This window comes from Zonotrichia leucophrys, chromosome 1A, assembly GCF_028769735.1.
Source record: "Zonotrichia leucophrys gambelii isolate GWCS_2022_RI chromosome 1A, RI_Zleu_2.0, whole genome shotgun sequence".
In the NCBI taxonomy this organism is placed as follows: domain Eukaryota; kingdom Metazoa; phylum Chordata; class Aves; order Passeriformes; family Passerellidae; genus Zonotrichia; species Zonotrichia leucophrys.
The window spans coordinates 24,445,612-24,462,126 of record NC_088170.1 but is presented as its reverse complement, the minus strand read 5'-3'; the positions used below and the strand labels follow the sequence as shown (position 1 = coordinate 24,462,126).

The following is a 16,515-nucleotide window of genomic DNA, read 5'->3' as shown; positions in this document are numbered from 1 at the left end:
TGCAAAAAATTGAATGTTCAAGATATTTAAATACTTACAGTTTGATCAGAGATGGTAAAGAGGAGAAGGCATGGGGGTGAATAGTTTTAATTTTGTTCCAAGATAAATCCCTACAAGAAAAGTGAGTAGAAAATTACATACCCACTGAGTGAATATGGAAGTTTTCAAACACTTGATTAGAAGGCCTAAATATAAAAAAGGTATCAATTACATGCCAATATTTTCAATGAGCTCCTGTATATCTCATAGTGCAAAGTATTTTTAAACTTTTTACTAGTCAGTTGTGGTGTTATTAAACTGGCAGCTTAAAATGTCTCAATTCCTGCCACAGCCCAAGGCATTTCAGTCTGCTTCACAGCCTCCTTAATGCAGGAGAAAAAAAGGTGGGTTATATGGGCTAAGTCTTCTAAAACATTCTCATGTGACTAAGAGCTGCAACCCATGGTCAATAGGCTTAACTTCATAATCTCAATTTTCACCACCCCTAAAAAGTCAAAGAGACTGAAAGCAACTCTTAAAAAAATGTACGGCTTCAATTCTGCAAAAAATTCCAATCATTAGTAATTTCTTGACAAAATCACTCCTCTAGGACATGAGTCTGTGCGAAAACTGGAAACCTGCACATGACTGGACTCCACATCTTAAGATGCTGCTCTCTGTAAAAAGTCTTCCCACTCCTTAGAGCTGATTATAATGTGAACCTGCCAACAGATACCAGCTCTGGCCCAGTCAGTCTCTCTAATTCCACCAGAAACATTTAGAAATGACAGTTCCTATGGCCATAAGCTTAAATATTTTAATTCATTGCTGCAGGTGCTAAACCTTCCAAAGTTTGCTCTCCTTTCCCAGTTATGAACTCATGGTGAAAGACCATAGTGAGGAAAAACTGAAAGAAGGATCTTTTGGGGTACATCATGAGCAGACATGATGCAGCCCATGTTTTTGAGAACCTGTGTGAATGTCTGTCCGGGGGTACTCACAGAGAGCGAAGAGCAGCCAGCTGCCGAAACGTGTCTGCTTTGATTTCAGCGATTTCGTTGTGATGCAAGTCACTGAAATAGCAATAAGGATCTCCTCAGTTTCAAAGACACTTGGAAGGCACTTTGGGGTGTTTTGGATTGTGCTTATGATCCACTTCAATAAAGTGTATCTGGGGTATGTCAAATCAGCCAGCAATAACCAAGTTAATTATAATCAAACACACATAGATGATTCTTTTTAAGCTTTTCATGGTGGTTTAGCACTTACATTTTTTGGAGTTTTTTACATGCAGTAAAACAGGGTAAATCTTCCAGTAGGTTATAAGACAGATCCCTGAATTATACAAGAAACAAATAGATTAACATCAAAAGAATGTTAAAAGAAAAAATAGCTTTCATTGTATACTTTCATGCTCAATTAAAAATAATTCCTTTCTATCCGCAGTTGCAGAAGTGTACAAACTCACTTATTTCTCATCTGTCACATTTTGATTTCTAACTGAAGAGGAGAGAGGAGGAGAAAAGGCAAGATTTATTAACTCCATATCCACATTTGCAAATTTCTTTCATTGTCTGAAGATTTCCTGCTTGAAGTGTAGACTTCTGTTGAGTGTTTTACAGCAATGATATTGTTGACTTCTGTTTGAGTTTTACAGTAATGATATTGGCCATCTAGATTTATACCACAGATTTCATATATATGTTTAAATTCTGATAAATGCTTTAAAAATTTAAAATAATCTACTAAGCATATATACTCATATTTTTTTAGAGAAGGTCCTGTATTTTTCTGATGAGAGTCACAATCATCTTCCCATTCGACACTTTTAATTAAGCAGTTGCCTCTGATCCTTAGACTGCTACATCTTATAACTGAAGGAAATGGTCAAAAAATATTGGAACTAACTTTGAAATCAATCACTACATGGGAAGAAAAAAAATCTTAAAAAGACTTGAGCCAAAACTCAACAAATTACAGAATAACTGAAACATCTGGACTGATTTACAGTATAATATAACTAATCAAAACCAAGCCCAGGCAATTTGCAGAAACTGAAGGAAAAAAAAAAAAGCAACCAGACACCAGCCCCCACCACCCAAGAGTCACATCCAATATATATATGTGTGTGTGTGTGTATACGTGTGCATGTGTGTGTCATTCAGGGAAAACAAAATGGGACATTTGCATGTGAAAAGAATAGAGAAAAAAGCTTATGCCTAGAATTAGAAAAAAATGTCCTTTTTCACAGTTATCCAGTATTGTCACATTAAAGAGATTCACTTTTCACTATCTGAAATTCTTCTCACTTCTCAAATTCCCTAAAACTGGTTCACCTCCACCTATTTAATCCCTTGGTAAAACTGTAGTTTCACAGTTATTTTTCCAAGAGGGGCACTTGGACTACTTTATATTTGATTAGAGGAAGTAGTGCAAGTAATGACTGTGTGTGTCTTTAAGGTATTCTACTCTGATTTTACTCTGTAGAAAGGCAAATATCAGTATGTTTGGGGTGTGGGGTTTTTTGTTGGGTTGGTTGGTTGATTTTTGTTTCTTTTGGTTTGGTTTTATGTGTGTACAAATCAGACATTACAGGGTAGGGTTCAAGTGAGCTAGAGGCTTTTAGGCCAAGGTAAAGGATGTTTTGTATGTCTGGCAGACACTGGCTATTCTGTCAACCACAGGTTTATCACTTAGGTCTTCTTAAAAATATGTTACCAGCTTGAATTTTGTACACACCGACATCCCCTCCTCACACATGGAAAAAATCCCTGAACTTGACACCCTTCTCCCCTCAGTTTCTGTCAGAACTCCAGGAAATATTTTACTTGTTTATTTTTAAGGTCTTTTTTCCCACTTTCTTAATAGATGAGGCTCTTGGCAGCAGCAGAGGGCAAGTGGCTTTGTTCCCTCAGCTGTGCTGAGGGAGCCTTTCCAGGCTGCTGGGGTTGTGCTCTCACAGACACCTTTCCTGCAGGTGAGCACACCTCCAGGGAGCCTCGAGCACATTCACCTCAGCAGGATGCACAAACTGCCTTCCAGAGCCCTTGGATGTGAGTTGAGTGCATCTGTTTGTGTGTGTGAGCCAGGGAGCCCCTGCAAGGTTGCAGTCTCCACGCAAGGCATGGGGGGTGGGTTCAGTGCACCCATGTCCTCCATGGCACTGCCAGAACTGATGTGCAAGACAAAATGGGAACTCAGCAGGCTCATTCCAGTCTGGCAGCAATGGGGAAAGAGCAGCTCTTGAGTACCTGAAATTGCTGATAAATCAGTTCCCTCCTCTTTTAAGTATCAGCTTGAATTATATACGGTAATACTCAAAAATAAAAAATGGGCATTTCCAATGGACAGGCTTACTCTGCTATGAACTCTGTAAGTTATTGATTGCTGTATTATTTGTTTGCACTCTGTTTCGAGGTTATTTATTATTTTTGAATGTTGCAGGACATATTTAAACTTAATTCTGTGTGCAGACTTTTTTTCTGGCAGCAGACTGTCTTTTATCATTCTGGAAACGGTAATATTGAGTCCATTAACTAAAACTTAATTTTTTCTGGAAATGCTCTTGACATTCACTCTGGTATTCAAATAATGCATTATAATTAGTGCTATTTCAATATTGGCTAGAGAATTAATACCAAATAGATTCTTAGTGATGTAATACATAGAGGAAAGTGCTTTTGGCTCATTCTCAAAGAAGTGGACACAATGATTACTTTCCTTAGTGATTAAGCAAACTCCAAGGAAATTTCCAAGCTAAAATAATATTGTGTGTTTAGTATACCAATATGGCCAGCTATGTCAAAGAATTGTCTATTAAAACTTCAGCCAGCTACTTATGTCTGGTTGGGAAAGAAACTAAAAGAGAAACACAGCAAGTACTCAAAACTGCTCTCCTTACTTATATTTTCTATTTACTTCAATGAATTATTTGCCCTAGTGAGAAAAAATCCCAAACTACTGTAAGAGAAACAGAATGAATGAAAATAAGGTAGGTGTGTCTTTTTTTAAACAAAGTCAAGAATCTTTTTATCTTTTCCTAAAAATATACCAAGTAAATATCTTTCTCAGCAATGTATGAGAAATCCTGATTGGTAAGTAGGTTGTAAACTTTTTAAATAACACCGGGGCAACTCCCTGAGATGAATTCCTAAGAAGTAATGAGATACACAGAAATAGTAGTAATTGGATAATTTTGAAATCATAATAGTTTCATTTGTCTATTAATCTCTTGCATTAATGTAATGTTAATAATCTTACTGAAACGTACAGCACTTGGAGATTAGGTAACTGGTCACAAGCTGATTTGGGGAGAAAGGTGATCTGTGCTCCTGTGAGTGTCCTGTAGAAAGAATTTATGAAAAACAATTACTTTTTGAAGACCGAAAACCAAAATTTTTTTAGCACATGCTTTACAATAAGTCAGTTAACAAGAAAATAAAACAAAGCAGAAATACTTCTCTAGCACTTACAAACTCTCCAGACTTGTAGTCCCTGTCAGATCAGGGAACTCTGTTAACTGTGAAGCACCATTTAAAGTCCTAAAATTAAAAAAAAAAATCAATAAAATTAGGGTGATGGAAGTGTGGGACAACTCTAGTATTACAATATAAAAAGAAAACTAAAATAAAAAGTAAACACATACAGAGTTCTTAGTTCTGGTAAGTGTTGAAAAGCAGATTTTCCAACAAGCTGGATAGGGTTATCATAAAAATGTCTGAAAAAAAAAGGATAAAAAGACATTTAATGAAAAATATTTTTAAATATTCTAAATATATTATGATACTATAATCAAATGAGTAAACTCTCTATGATGAATCACAGACTGTGCCCCTCTGGTTGTAGCAGAGGTCACTTCTGAGCTTTTCTCACTCTCTAATCTATATTCACCAGCCACATGTCACATTTTGAACATTCAATCAGTCATTGTTTTCCTGTTTTAATGCCAGAAGCCAGTCAACAAAATATTTTCTCTTCCTCCCAGGTTTGTGAAGATAATATTTTACATATGAAGAATTTTGTTATGACCTGAGACGAATGTAAGCATAGCACTTGCAGAAGTCAGAACTTCCGCTGTTGAGAAGAGATTCCCTTGCCCTCTTGAAGTCATGCTGCTTTTGGTCATGGAATATTACTCAAGATGATCATTATTTTTCTTACACTTATTTTGCAATTTCTTAATTTGAAGTTGTCCATTAAGTTCATTTTCATGTAAGATGATGGGAATTCAGAATGGAGTCCATCAAGAGTAATTTTTACCAGCTTTTATGTTGCCAATAATGCTAAGAGATTTAGAAGTAACCATTCAAATAAAAGGTCAAAGGCCAGAGACCACTACTTGCTTCCCTTAATCAGTGCTTGAAAACTGCCATTCTTTCCGCGAAGCTGGAAAGATACAAGCTTGTTTGCTTGAATGGTGACGTGCTACAAAGTGTACTCACAAAAAAAGCTATTGACAATTAGCCACAAATATGATACTTAGTTCCACAGTCTCCAATACAAAGAGTCATTGAAAAGATTCTTATCACTTACATTGTAATAAGTGAAGGATTACCCACAAATGCACGCTCAGGTATTGACTTGATGTTATTGCTATGAAATCCCCTACAGAGAAAAAAACGTTTATATGTCAAGGAAAAAAAAGGGAAGACTCAGTCTGTAATCACAATGCATAATGATCTTTTTCTTTTTTAGAGAAAGAAAAGTCTCCAAATGTAAAGGTAAATCCTTGTTTTCTGGAATAATATAGAACTGAGAAAAACAAAAGCAAAGGAAAAAGAGAGAAGAGAGAAGAGAAGAGAAGAGAAGAGAAGAGAAGAGAAGAGAAGAGAAGAGAAGAGAAGAGAAGAGAAGAGAAGAGAAGAGAAGAGAAGAGAAGAGAAGAGAAGAGAAGAGAAGAGAGACAGCAAAATTGCTGAAATTCTGCACTTCTCTAAATGAACAAAACTATTCAGATGAAGAAAACTTCAAAATGACATTTTAAAATTCAGGGTATATGCATGTATGTATGTTGATATAATGTAAATATATACAAATACATGAACTAAGAACATCAATATTTAGATATTAATAATTAAATAGATAACAATATATTTCACTCTGCGCTTGTTAAACTTCAACATTCTTTTGCTGGATGGCACAAGTTTACGAAGGAAATTATTTTATACACTATATTGTAATGTTGATCCTCCCACAACCACCTTTTTGTTGAGATATTTTAAATGTGGACACAAACAAAATGTAATTGTGCCTGCTGGATAGAGAGCCAAATCTTTGTCTCATCATTAATTACTGGATTTCATTCATATGAGTAATTCTCCATTGTGAAAAACAAAAGGAACAACTAAGATTTCAAAAGAACAATGATGATTTGTGTGGGAAACTCCCATTAGTTCAGTCGGGTATGAAGAAGGCTTCCCAGCCTACATTTATGCATTACTAAGCCTCCAATTGTTCACTGAGGCAAGCACTCTTGGCCAATACTTGAACAGGTCCCCCATTATTGGTTTTAGCTGTTTAGGCATTGTGCTACTGGTGATGAGCTGCAAAGCAAGGCCTTACATCCCCGCTTGCTTTGCATACAGGCTCTAAGCAGAATGAGCACCTCGTCTAGAACCAGTAATCAGATTGGTTTTGAATGGGATCCCTTGCATGGCAGAAAAAACCCAAGGAAATGGCATGACTACCTCCCAGAGCAATATCTGCTAATAGCTGTGCACAAACAGGTCACAGTTTCCAGCACAAACTGTGAGAGAGACACAAGGTCCCAGCCAGAACCAGCCTTGCAGAGGTGGCCCTGCACTGAGCTGAGCCTCGGTGGGGCTGCGCTCCCACGAGGGTCTGTGGAACTCATCCCCTCCTTACAGGATCAGCTCCCAGGGCCACACAAAGCACAGAACCACATGGTCTCATGTCTGTGCTGCATTTGGCATGGCAGGTTGCAATTTCAGACCCCAAATGTTTCTTGCACATAGTTGATACTCAGAGGAGAAATGCTGTGGGGGCCATAGTAACCTCAGGCACATCAGGCAGTTTGCTGGTGCATTTGGTGTAAACTGAGTTACCCATTTTTGGCTGCTGACTCCAGAGGTCATCAAAAAGGCAATTCTTTGAGGTCACTGGATTTCATAGCAATTATTTTATGGCATAAACAGCAGCTGAGAACATTTGGGCTGGGAAACTCATAGCCCTGCTGCCTCTTGCAGAGCTGCATTCTGGCCACACTGGAGATGCTGAGCAGGAGTCTACAGTATCTGAGGGTACCTGCTCTGGAAAAAATCTCAGGTGGCTACTTAAAGTTGGCTTTTAGATCAGTTTGTGATGCAGCAGGGGTAAAACCATGTCCAGCTAGTATGTGATGACTTATTTTTGTTAAAAATCTATGCTGATAGTACCATTGACATGGTAAATAAGTCAAAAGGAAAGAGTTCTGAGCATATGCAATAATGTGTACATTGTGTGTATGATGTATGAACAAAATTTAATTACTTTCAGTTTTTTATAATTCATCTGTTTTTCAAAATAAATTTGAATAATTTAATTTCATTGTTGATTTTCCTGATGCAAACTATGCTTGTGCATACAAAAGTGTTTTATTCACAACATTACAAAGAAATGACTATATATATAGAAAATAAATTGCTTTTAACTTAATAGAGGTGAGGGAGGGAAGTTGGTAAAACTTAATTAAATCTGATGGACTAATAAGGTTGTCATGCCTTCATAGCTAGAAGACTAATACACTGGATAGTTTGCAAAATCTAACTCTTGTGTTTAGGATTAAAAGTGAATTAATTATGTTTGTTGTTTACTCTACTCCAGAAAGGAAGTTCCTGGAAAAGACCCACTGCACAAGGCAACATAAAAGTAAAAGTGGTCAGAATTTGAATGGCCTAAACTGAACATTGAAAATTATTTTTTATGTATGTTGGCATGCTTATTAGTTTTTCCTAGGATATCAGTTTTAAAGAATTACTGATAAAATCACCAGCATTAAAAAAAGAAACAAAGAAATCACATACTAGACAAAACATCCTTCTTCCTAATATGAGCTCTGTACTTACAGCTCTTTTAGGTTTGTTAGTGTCCTGATAGCTGTGGGGAACTCGTCCAGACTGTTGTAATTTAAATCTCTGTGTGAAAATAGATATTATTATTTCGGTTATGCACTGCATAACAGATAACATAACATTGTTGGCATTTGTAATGAACTATCATCTTCTATGCATTGAATAAATATATATAGTAAAAAGACAGGAAATCCTCAAAAGTGTATGGATATTTTCCAACAAAGTCTATTTAGAGCACATTATTGTTCCTATTTTTATCAGCATTCTAATTTTAGTTACATTTTAGCTACTCTGTAATAAGAAAAGAAAGTAAATTCAAGTACTACTAAGGGATTTGTTTTATAAATTTCCCATCCTTAGCAATACATTAACAGGGAAAAAAGTCTTTCAAAATAATATTCAATGGTTTTGGCGATCTGTACTTTACATGCCTAATACATTTCTCTATAAATATTTCGAGATGTATTGTTAATTTAAAGCCTTGATAACAGTCAAGAGAATCGTTCTAACCACACAAATTGAAAAAAAGATAGTGTAGCTACCATAGTGACCTCTGCTTTAAGAAATGCTCATGCTGTAGCAGTAATTAGACTTTATTCTGGTAGGCTGAATGGATTATAATCCTACTTCTGCCCTCAGCATGACCTATGTATGCTTTAGCATTCAGGAGATGGCTGAAACTAAAATTGAGATATGCCAGTTTACCGTGATGCTCTCTGGCAACACTTTGTGAGGAAAACAGTCTGAAAAACTGGAGCAAAAGCCTTTTTAAACAGGCAGGCAAAACCCAAGCCACAGTTTACAATAGATTGAAATTGAAATAGTATCAGGCTGAAGTAATGCAGGCAGGAAACTGCTGTCTGAACTCAACAAGGCTTTCCTTCCTGCTTGTAAATCTCTCCTGCTTATTGACAAAAAGAGATTACAGGCATGTACGGTTTGGTTTTGCCCTCTAGTGATATGTGATTTCCAGACCTACGCCTCAATGCAAACAAATGATCTTAAGGCTGGCGTCCATCATTTACACCAAGATCTCTTCAGATTATCTTGAGACTATCTGGGAACTGGTCTGTGCATTATGCAATTACTGTGCTTGAGGCAAGTGCCACACGGTCCTGTTGCAGGGAAGTGGCTGCACCTACATTTATTCCCGGGTTTGTGATTGTCCTCTGTGTTTTCATCTCTCTCATGCCAGGTGGCTGGGACTGAGTTTGCAATTACTTATTCCATTGTTCTGTTTTTCCCCATTTGTGACCAAGTGCCATGTGAATATCAGTTAAATAAACAAAACAAACCATTACATTTTCCCTCTTCCTTTCCCGTCCCCCTTTCCTGTGCTACACTAAGGGACTTCCTCTCAACTCACAGGCGGCCAAAAGTCCAAATTGTAAAACTGCAATTCAGTGGCAAGGGATCAATGCAATCAAACTGGTGATAAAAACCCCAAGAAGCCCAAACCTCCTTGCTTCCTAATCTCAATGACAGATGAAAGTGGGCAGTAAACAGGTTTGTGGATGGGAAAGCAAATAGTCACCTTTAGACTAGCAATATCCATGTCTAAAACAATTTGTTTCTCGTAACTGGGTTTTTAACCTCTGTCCTGGCTGGATATAACATCCAAAATCACTGAAAATGATGCAGCTGACTGCAGCAGGTGCGAGAAGAAGCACATGCAAAGTTTTACTGTCCCTGCGGCATTTCTGGGGTCTGGGTGACTCCAGCAGATAACATCTGTATTTGACTAACTGTAGCAAAATAATTCCTGCTAACCATTAGCACCGCATTCCTGTTTGGTATTTTATGTAGATTATGGTTTTGCTGGAAAGCTCAAAAATTTTGAATTGATCTAAACAGAATTACAGTGGAAAGTTGAGGAAGTTTCAGTCTTTACCAGTGCTATTCTTTATCAGAGCTCTCTAAAGATGAAAACTTGGATACAATTGAAACATTTCTCCCACTTGTAAAGCACATGCATTATTTCACTATCTAGAACTTTTGCTTTTTACAGGCATAAAAAAATAAACCCATCTAATTTTATAACTCTCCTCTGTGGTAAGATAATTTCTTAGTGTTAAAGCTTTTCACTGTGACAATTTCCAATCTAACTATAAGCTTTATTGATTGAACAAGACAAATAAATAGTACTAAACTAGGCAACCATAAGTTCATGAATAGTCATTCCTTTTTATATGCTCAACACAGTTTTCAGCTGTCTTTCAAACAATTTATCAATTGACAATGCTTATTAAAAAGGCAAACAAATTTTATAGTCAAATATAGGATTTACTACACAGAGTCAGTGAACTATCACTTAGATCCTGTAGCGATTAGGCAAGCCAAAACCCACATTTGGCTTTTGGGCTATTTTTATTCTTTCAGAATACTAATGAAAACACTCTAAAAAAAAAAAAAAAAAGAAACAAATAAGAGGTCAACTCACAATGTCTCTAGGCTGTGGAGCCCATCAAAGCATTTCTTTCCCAGGGAATAGATTCTATTGTTATGGAGATGTCTGCAGGGGAACATTAAGCACACAGTCAGGAAAGTACACTGCACACAGTGGACTAAAGCAAAACATTTTGATAGTTAAATCAAAATTAACTTATTTTCAGGCATGCATTGATCATATGCAATCATGCTTTTGCAGGAGCATGTATAGGTGACACCTCTACCACCCACCACCCATTCTCCCAATAGCTCTCCATTTGGTTTCACAGAAGGGATCTGTTTTAAAACCACCTAGACTGTTCAAAAGTATTGTATCCTGTAGTTCCAGGCTGGGGTTTGCATAATGAATTGACATATTCTCAATGATTGCTAATTAGTTAGGTAACATGCCTGAAAAACTGTATGTGGGGTGTGAGATGTATATATTTGAAAGATTTGTATTCAGAGAGTGTTAGAGGGTATGGCCCAAAAGAACAGCCATTGAGGAGATGGATAACACAGCAGACAGGTAAGGGGCATTAGGCTTGCAGAATGCAAAAAGGCACAAAGCAATAACACAAAAAGTTGTAGCTTCCCTTAAATGAGTAAACCAAGTAATCTTAGAAGTGCTGTAACTTGCCTTTCTTTGAAATTATGAAAATCAGTAGCTACTTCCTAAAATATTTAGCACTTGACAGTAATTTTTATATTTTTAACCAATTCTAATCCCTTCTCCCTGCCACCCATCTCAAGTCTCTGAGTTCTACCTATTTCTGTCTTCCAAATTGACATGGAAAAAAAAAACACTCTGAGTGAAGCTCATTAATGTGAGTAGATTCAACTTGTAGCCACTTCAGGTCATTTAATTTAAAAAGAATGCCTTTTCCCCAGATTTTTCCTTTTATTTTGTCCTCAAAATCCTACCCCTCTAGTAGAAGGAAACTAAGGGAGAAGGGCACTAAGAGAAAAGAAAGGCTGTGAATGAGTGGCTGCCAGGGCCTTCATTATATGCTGAAAATATTGTTAAAGATCAGAGGCTCTCTGAATGTTCTACAGAACCTAGAGAAATTGAGTTTACCTGTCTATCAAAGGCAGGGACTCTGACAGCAAAATAAAAATGTTCTGTGGGTTTTTTCTTTTCTAGGAAGAAACCCAATCAGCTCTATATTTTTAATGACTACTCTGACCTTTAATGCTTTAGTTAGCATGAAGAGTGCATCTTCAAATTCCAATTATGTTTGGATCTTTAATTATAAAGGTTTTGACTTGCTCCAATTGACCATGCACTTTTCCACTGTGCAGAAAGTTTGCCACACTGTATAGAGTAGTAACCCAATGAAAGCAGAACCACACACAAAGATTTTGATGAGCCAAAAAGATCAGCTATTGTAGGTTGTGAGAAATGATTCAATTATTAACCACTTCAAAGCCCAGATGATTAGAAATAAGCAAGGCAGAGCTTAAATAAGGAAACCTAACTGAGCAGAAGCAAGCATGGCATGAAAAGAAATTATTTTCTCCTGCATTTCTTAACTGTCCTCTTATCACTACATTTCTGGTAGGGGTCTAGAGAACAATGTTCAAGACAGCCTCTTGTCTTTTCCATTGCTGACATAAGTCTAGAAGGTCAATCAATCACAAGTCCATCCATTCTTTAACTTGAAAGGGATTGATGTTTAATGTAAAGAGAAGGCAAAAGCTTTGCAGCACAAGACAGGGGTTTATCTCCAATTTTGGGGCCCCATGGAGGCAGAGATAATGACTATAGCTGCCAATGAAGAACCCTGATGCGTGCCAGGTTCAATGCTTACACTGGGGCTAGAGTATGCTACCACATGCTAAGTGTCTTACATGGTTTCTGACAACCTGTATAGCTTGATTATATAATTCTCTCTTTAATAATGTTAATGTTTTCCAAAGCATCCTGAAATTACTTCTCCATTAAGTTTCTCCAGCCAGTCTAGATTTTTTCCATTTGGTACATTCCCAGAAGGTAAGAAGCCGTAACCATGATTCATAGTATGCCTTCCCGATTTTGGTGCCAGCTGTGCATGTTTCAGTTAGTGGAACCGGTATGCAAATGTAACCGAATACACAACTACATATACTTTCTATGACAGGAAATGCATATTTTTTCTACTGGATGGCATTCTTTCCAAGTTCCCCAGAAAGATTTCCGTTCATTTCCTGTTTCTAATCTTCTCTCTTTCAATCTTAGACAACACACAATGCACCCCTTCCTGTTTGTTTTGCTGACCAGATAGGGTGATTTTTAATTCCTTTGAATATTTTATTGAGATGGAAACTTTGAAGCTAGATCAAAACAAGTGGTTTAGCAAATGCTAGTCAAACTGTACCAAGATGCAAAAAAAATCTGTTTCTCCAAGAGGCCAAAGCCCTTCAAGAAGACACTGTGTATAAAAAGAAATCAATAAAGCTTACAGAACTACCAAGCTGGAGAGGTTTCCAAAGGCATAGTCCGGTATGTAATGAATTTTATTCAGTGCCAATGTCATTGCCTGAAGTGCTGGTAAACTTCTAAAAGCTTGGACAGGAATTTCTGTCAAGGAATTATCATCTAGCCACAGGTGTCTAAGGGAGACCAAGCCATTGAAGCAGTTGGGGGGTACATAGTTGATGTGGTTGGCATCCAGACGCCTAGGAGAAGAAGAAACAGAGAAAATTGACTTCAAGAAAAGAAAAGTGTCTTTGCACAACAGCTATAAGAAGTTGTTACCATGAACATAACCCCAAAGGATGGGCATGGATTGCCACTTCCAGTTTTCATTTTCTGGAGATTCTACATTCCCATCTTGCTTGCAGCCTCATCCTTGAGATCTAAAATCATGTTTAAATGTCTGCTTGTCATCTGGCTCTGCAGAGACAACAGCTCTCCTTCGGAGCCATCAACTCACTGAGAGCACACACTGATCATTTTTGACCAGAGTCTCTCTAAAGACCGGGTATGACTTTGTTTCCTTTTCCAATTGTTTGAAACCATAGAACAAAAAAGTGCACGAAAATCATCCAGAGACTCTCTTCCAGAATCTACAAATCACTGAGCTGCAAGATATTTCGGATTTCCAAATGCTAAACACCCTTCCAAAACCCATAAATAGTAATCACTTCTGAGTCTCTGGAGGCTCCTGCTTTACCTTTCCTTTAATATTACGGAGTTACAGAATCACAGAATGAGCTATGTTGGAAGGGACCCACAAGGATCATTGAGTCTCACTCATGGCCCTGCACAGGACCATCCCCAAGAGTCCCATCATGTGTCCAAGAGCATTGTCCAAACACTTCTTGAACTCTGTTAGCCTTGCTGCTGTGAACACTTCCCTTGGGAGCCTGTTTCACTGCAAATATTGTTTATCCTAATAATTCTAATGAGAACTGAAGTTCACATTTTTTTAGTAGCAGCATAATGTTTTTTACCTAGAGATTCGTATTGCCAATGTGATGTATTTGTGTTGAAAAAGAAGTTGCTAAATGCACTTCAGCTGCTGCAGAGCCAACAGAGGGAGCTCAACTGCACGTTGTACCTTTGCAGAGTCTGCAGGTGATGCCTTGTTCTTACACTTGTGTAATTAAGGATTAAAGCTAGCAAACCTTTTCAGATGTGGTGCTGCAAATACAACGTCATCTATTCACCGGCTTTTGTTTTTGCAGTGTTTTGCTTTTTCATTGTGAATCTTTCAGGGAAAGATTTAAAAGTGCACTTCAGATTTCTGAAAATTTGTGAAACACCCAGCTGGGGATGTGGGCCCTGATAAACTTTTTCTGCTTTTAATGTATTGCAGTGACTTTACCTTTTCCATAACATGAAAGCTGTGCTCTAAAAATTTTCATGAAATGTTTAGAGAAGAGTAATTAAGTGAATGGTAAAACAGAAATAAATTTAAATAGATGTTTGAAAATAGTACAGAACAAACAGCCACACCTGGGGTACAAAGAAGTAATTCTGTACAACCTAAATTTGGTCTCTTTGAGAGAAATGCAATACTCTTTGTGGTGGGCATACTAATCTCTTTATTTAAAGCTGCTTCCTCATTTACAGTCATGTAAAATGTCAGGTCCATTCTATCTCCTGTTCCATGCTGACCCTACCTACTTCATGAGAACAAATAATGACTGCTAAGGCTCCGTGCCAGGCTGGCAAATAACTGAGACAAGGTCAGTTGGAACAAATTTATAAGGTTCAGTGTCAAAGCCCTTGTACAATTAAATTTTCAATATAATAACTGACATGTCAGGCAGCAGAGACAGAGCTTCCAAAATAACTCAGTGGTCTGTCAACAAATGGGTAAGGCTGGAAATGTTTAGAAATAGTCATATTTTTCTTCCTCCTTTCCTCAGGCAACACCATGTTATGCCTGTGTTTTCAAATAAGGTATAATTTGAATGAGTAGATGAGATTTCTTTGTGTTCAGTCAGAAGTAAATTTCTTCCCTGGGTGATGCTGGTATGTAAACTAAGAAGTTACAGTTGCCTTAGTTTGACAGTTTCCCTGATTAAAGAATGGAGGCTTTATTCAAACTCCATGTGCTGCAGTATTGCAGTTAACATCTCAGTGTTCAATAGGAAGGCTGCCTGGGCAGCCCTGGTGTCCCTGCTCACCCCATGGGAGTCACTCCCAGCATGGCTGGCTGTGTGGAGAAGCCAACAGTTACTTGTTTGTATGTGACCCTGTGGCTGAAATGGCAATATTTCTGCTGTCGTCAGTGAGACCAGGATTTTTATCTTACCAATATTTCGTAGCAAATCAAGGAATAGATTTTTTTTTTAATAGCTGAAGTTTCCAAATATAAACCCACCACTGGCTATGTAAATAAAACCCACAGAACAGAAAGAAAAACAGAACTGCTGTACTGTAAATGAAATTCCAGATAGTTGAATTATTGTTTAAATAAAGCTTGGAAGAAACAAAAAAGCTGCAATGATTTGTGCTTCAGGTTCTGTAACTGGGTTACATATCCTGCAAGTACTTATAAGAAGTACTGCCTCAAGTACTCTTTTGTTATCTAATCTTTTTTAAATTTCCAAGCACCGTTTTCCCTCTTGCAGATATTAAAAGGTTTCAGTAGTGGTTATGTTTCCTGTCATACTGTAGGTAATGCACATTGATGTATAAAGGAATGATCAAAATCACCCTTTTCAGCCAATTGTTTTACATGTGTTGATCAAAGTTCTGGCACTTTCAGAACTAAACCCATTAACTCACAAACATGACCCTATTTATAACTGAAAAATATATGTAGATAACATGTGGTGAGTTTGAAAGCTGCTATTATATTCCAGAGAGAGCTAATTTAGGGAAACAGAAATACTTGATCTCTTCTGATAGGCAGCATGTAAATAAAGCAGCCACTATGAAATTCACCATGAGCTCACTTAAAATGTCTAAACCCTTCAAAGCAAAAGCTTGAGATATGTGGACTGTAACCCACTAGTGTTTCCTGTGACACACTGTGAATTCTGCGACCATGCTCACAAATTATGAAAAGATATTGTCCATGTAAAATGAAAACCTCATTTACTGGTACAGACAAAGGCAGTTGTTTGAAAAAGACTTGATTAGCATTTCTTAATCAATTTAATATGAATGGATGCTAAGTTTCATAGAAGTGGTAGGTTTCTAAGGGAATATATATATATATATATATATATATATATATATATACATTTCCCCCCATTTTCTGTATCTTTTCTCAAAAACAGCTACAACCTGGGTATATTCCACAACCAAGAAATTCCTTAATATCTTTTTGGAGTGCCTTGCTTATTCATTTAGGTTTAAATCAAATGCTAGATAGGAGATCAGGAAGGAGATTTCTCCCAAGCCATTTTTCCCTCTGAAATGAACAGCTATTACATGGATTGCCTCATTTTGAATGGATGAGGGCCAGAACACAATGAAAGGTCTGCAGAAGATGGAAGCCACTAGGAAGTCAAGGATAAAGTGTTTCTTTTGATGTTTAAGTTTAAAGCAGGAGAGGTAAGACCAAAGGAAAAAGGACTGTACCTAAGAGGTAGGGGGAGG

General features: G+C 37.3%; 1 protein-coding gene across 1 annotated transcript in view; it reads right to left on the bottom strand.

Moving 5' to 3' along the window:
• The window catches only part of LGR5 (leucine rich repeat containing G protein-coupled receptor 5), an 88,499-nt gene that overhangs the window by 11,856 nt on the left and 60,128 nt on the right, over positions 1 to 16,515 (bottom strand). The window contains exons 5-14 of the mRNA XM_064701942.1: positions 12,918 to 13,133; positions 10,489 to 10,560; positions 8,043 to 8,111; positions 5,512 to 5,583; positions 4,625 to 4,696; positions 4,452 to 4,520; positions 4,250 to 4,321; positions 1,249 to 1,314; positions 981 to 1,052; positions 39 to 110 (exon numbers count right to left, since the gene is read on the bottom strand). Coding sequence (XP_064558012.1) covers positions 39 to 110; positions 981 to 1,052; positions 1,249 to 1,314; positions 4,250 to 4,321; positions 4,452 to 4,520; positions 4,625 to 4,696; positions 5,512 to 5,583; positions 8,043 to 8,111; positions 10,489 to 10,560; positions 12,918 to 13,133 — 852 coding nt within the window. The remainder of the gene's footprint in view (positions 1 to 38; positions 111 to 980; positions 1,053 to 1,248; positions 1,315 to 4,249; positions 4,322 to 4,451; positions 4,521 to 4,624; positions 4,697 to 5,511; positions 5,584 to 8,042; positions 8,112 to 10,488; positions 10,561 to 12,917; positions 13,134 to 16,515) is intronic.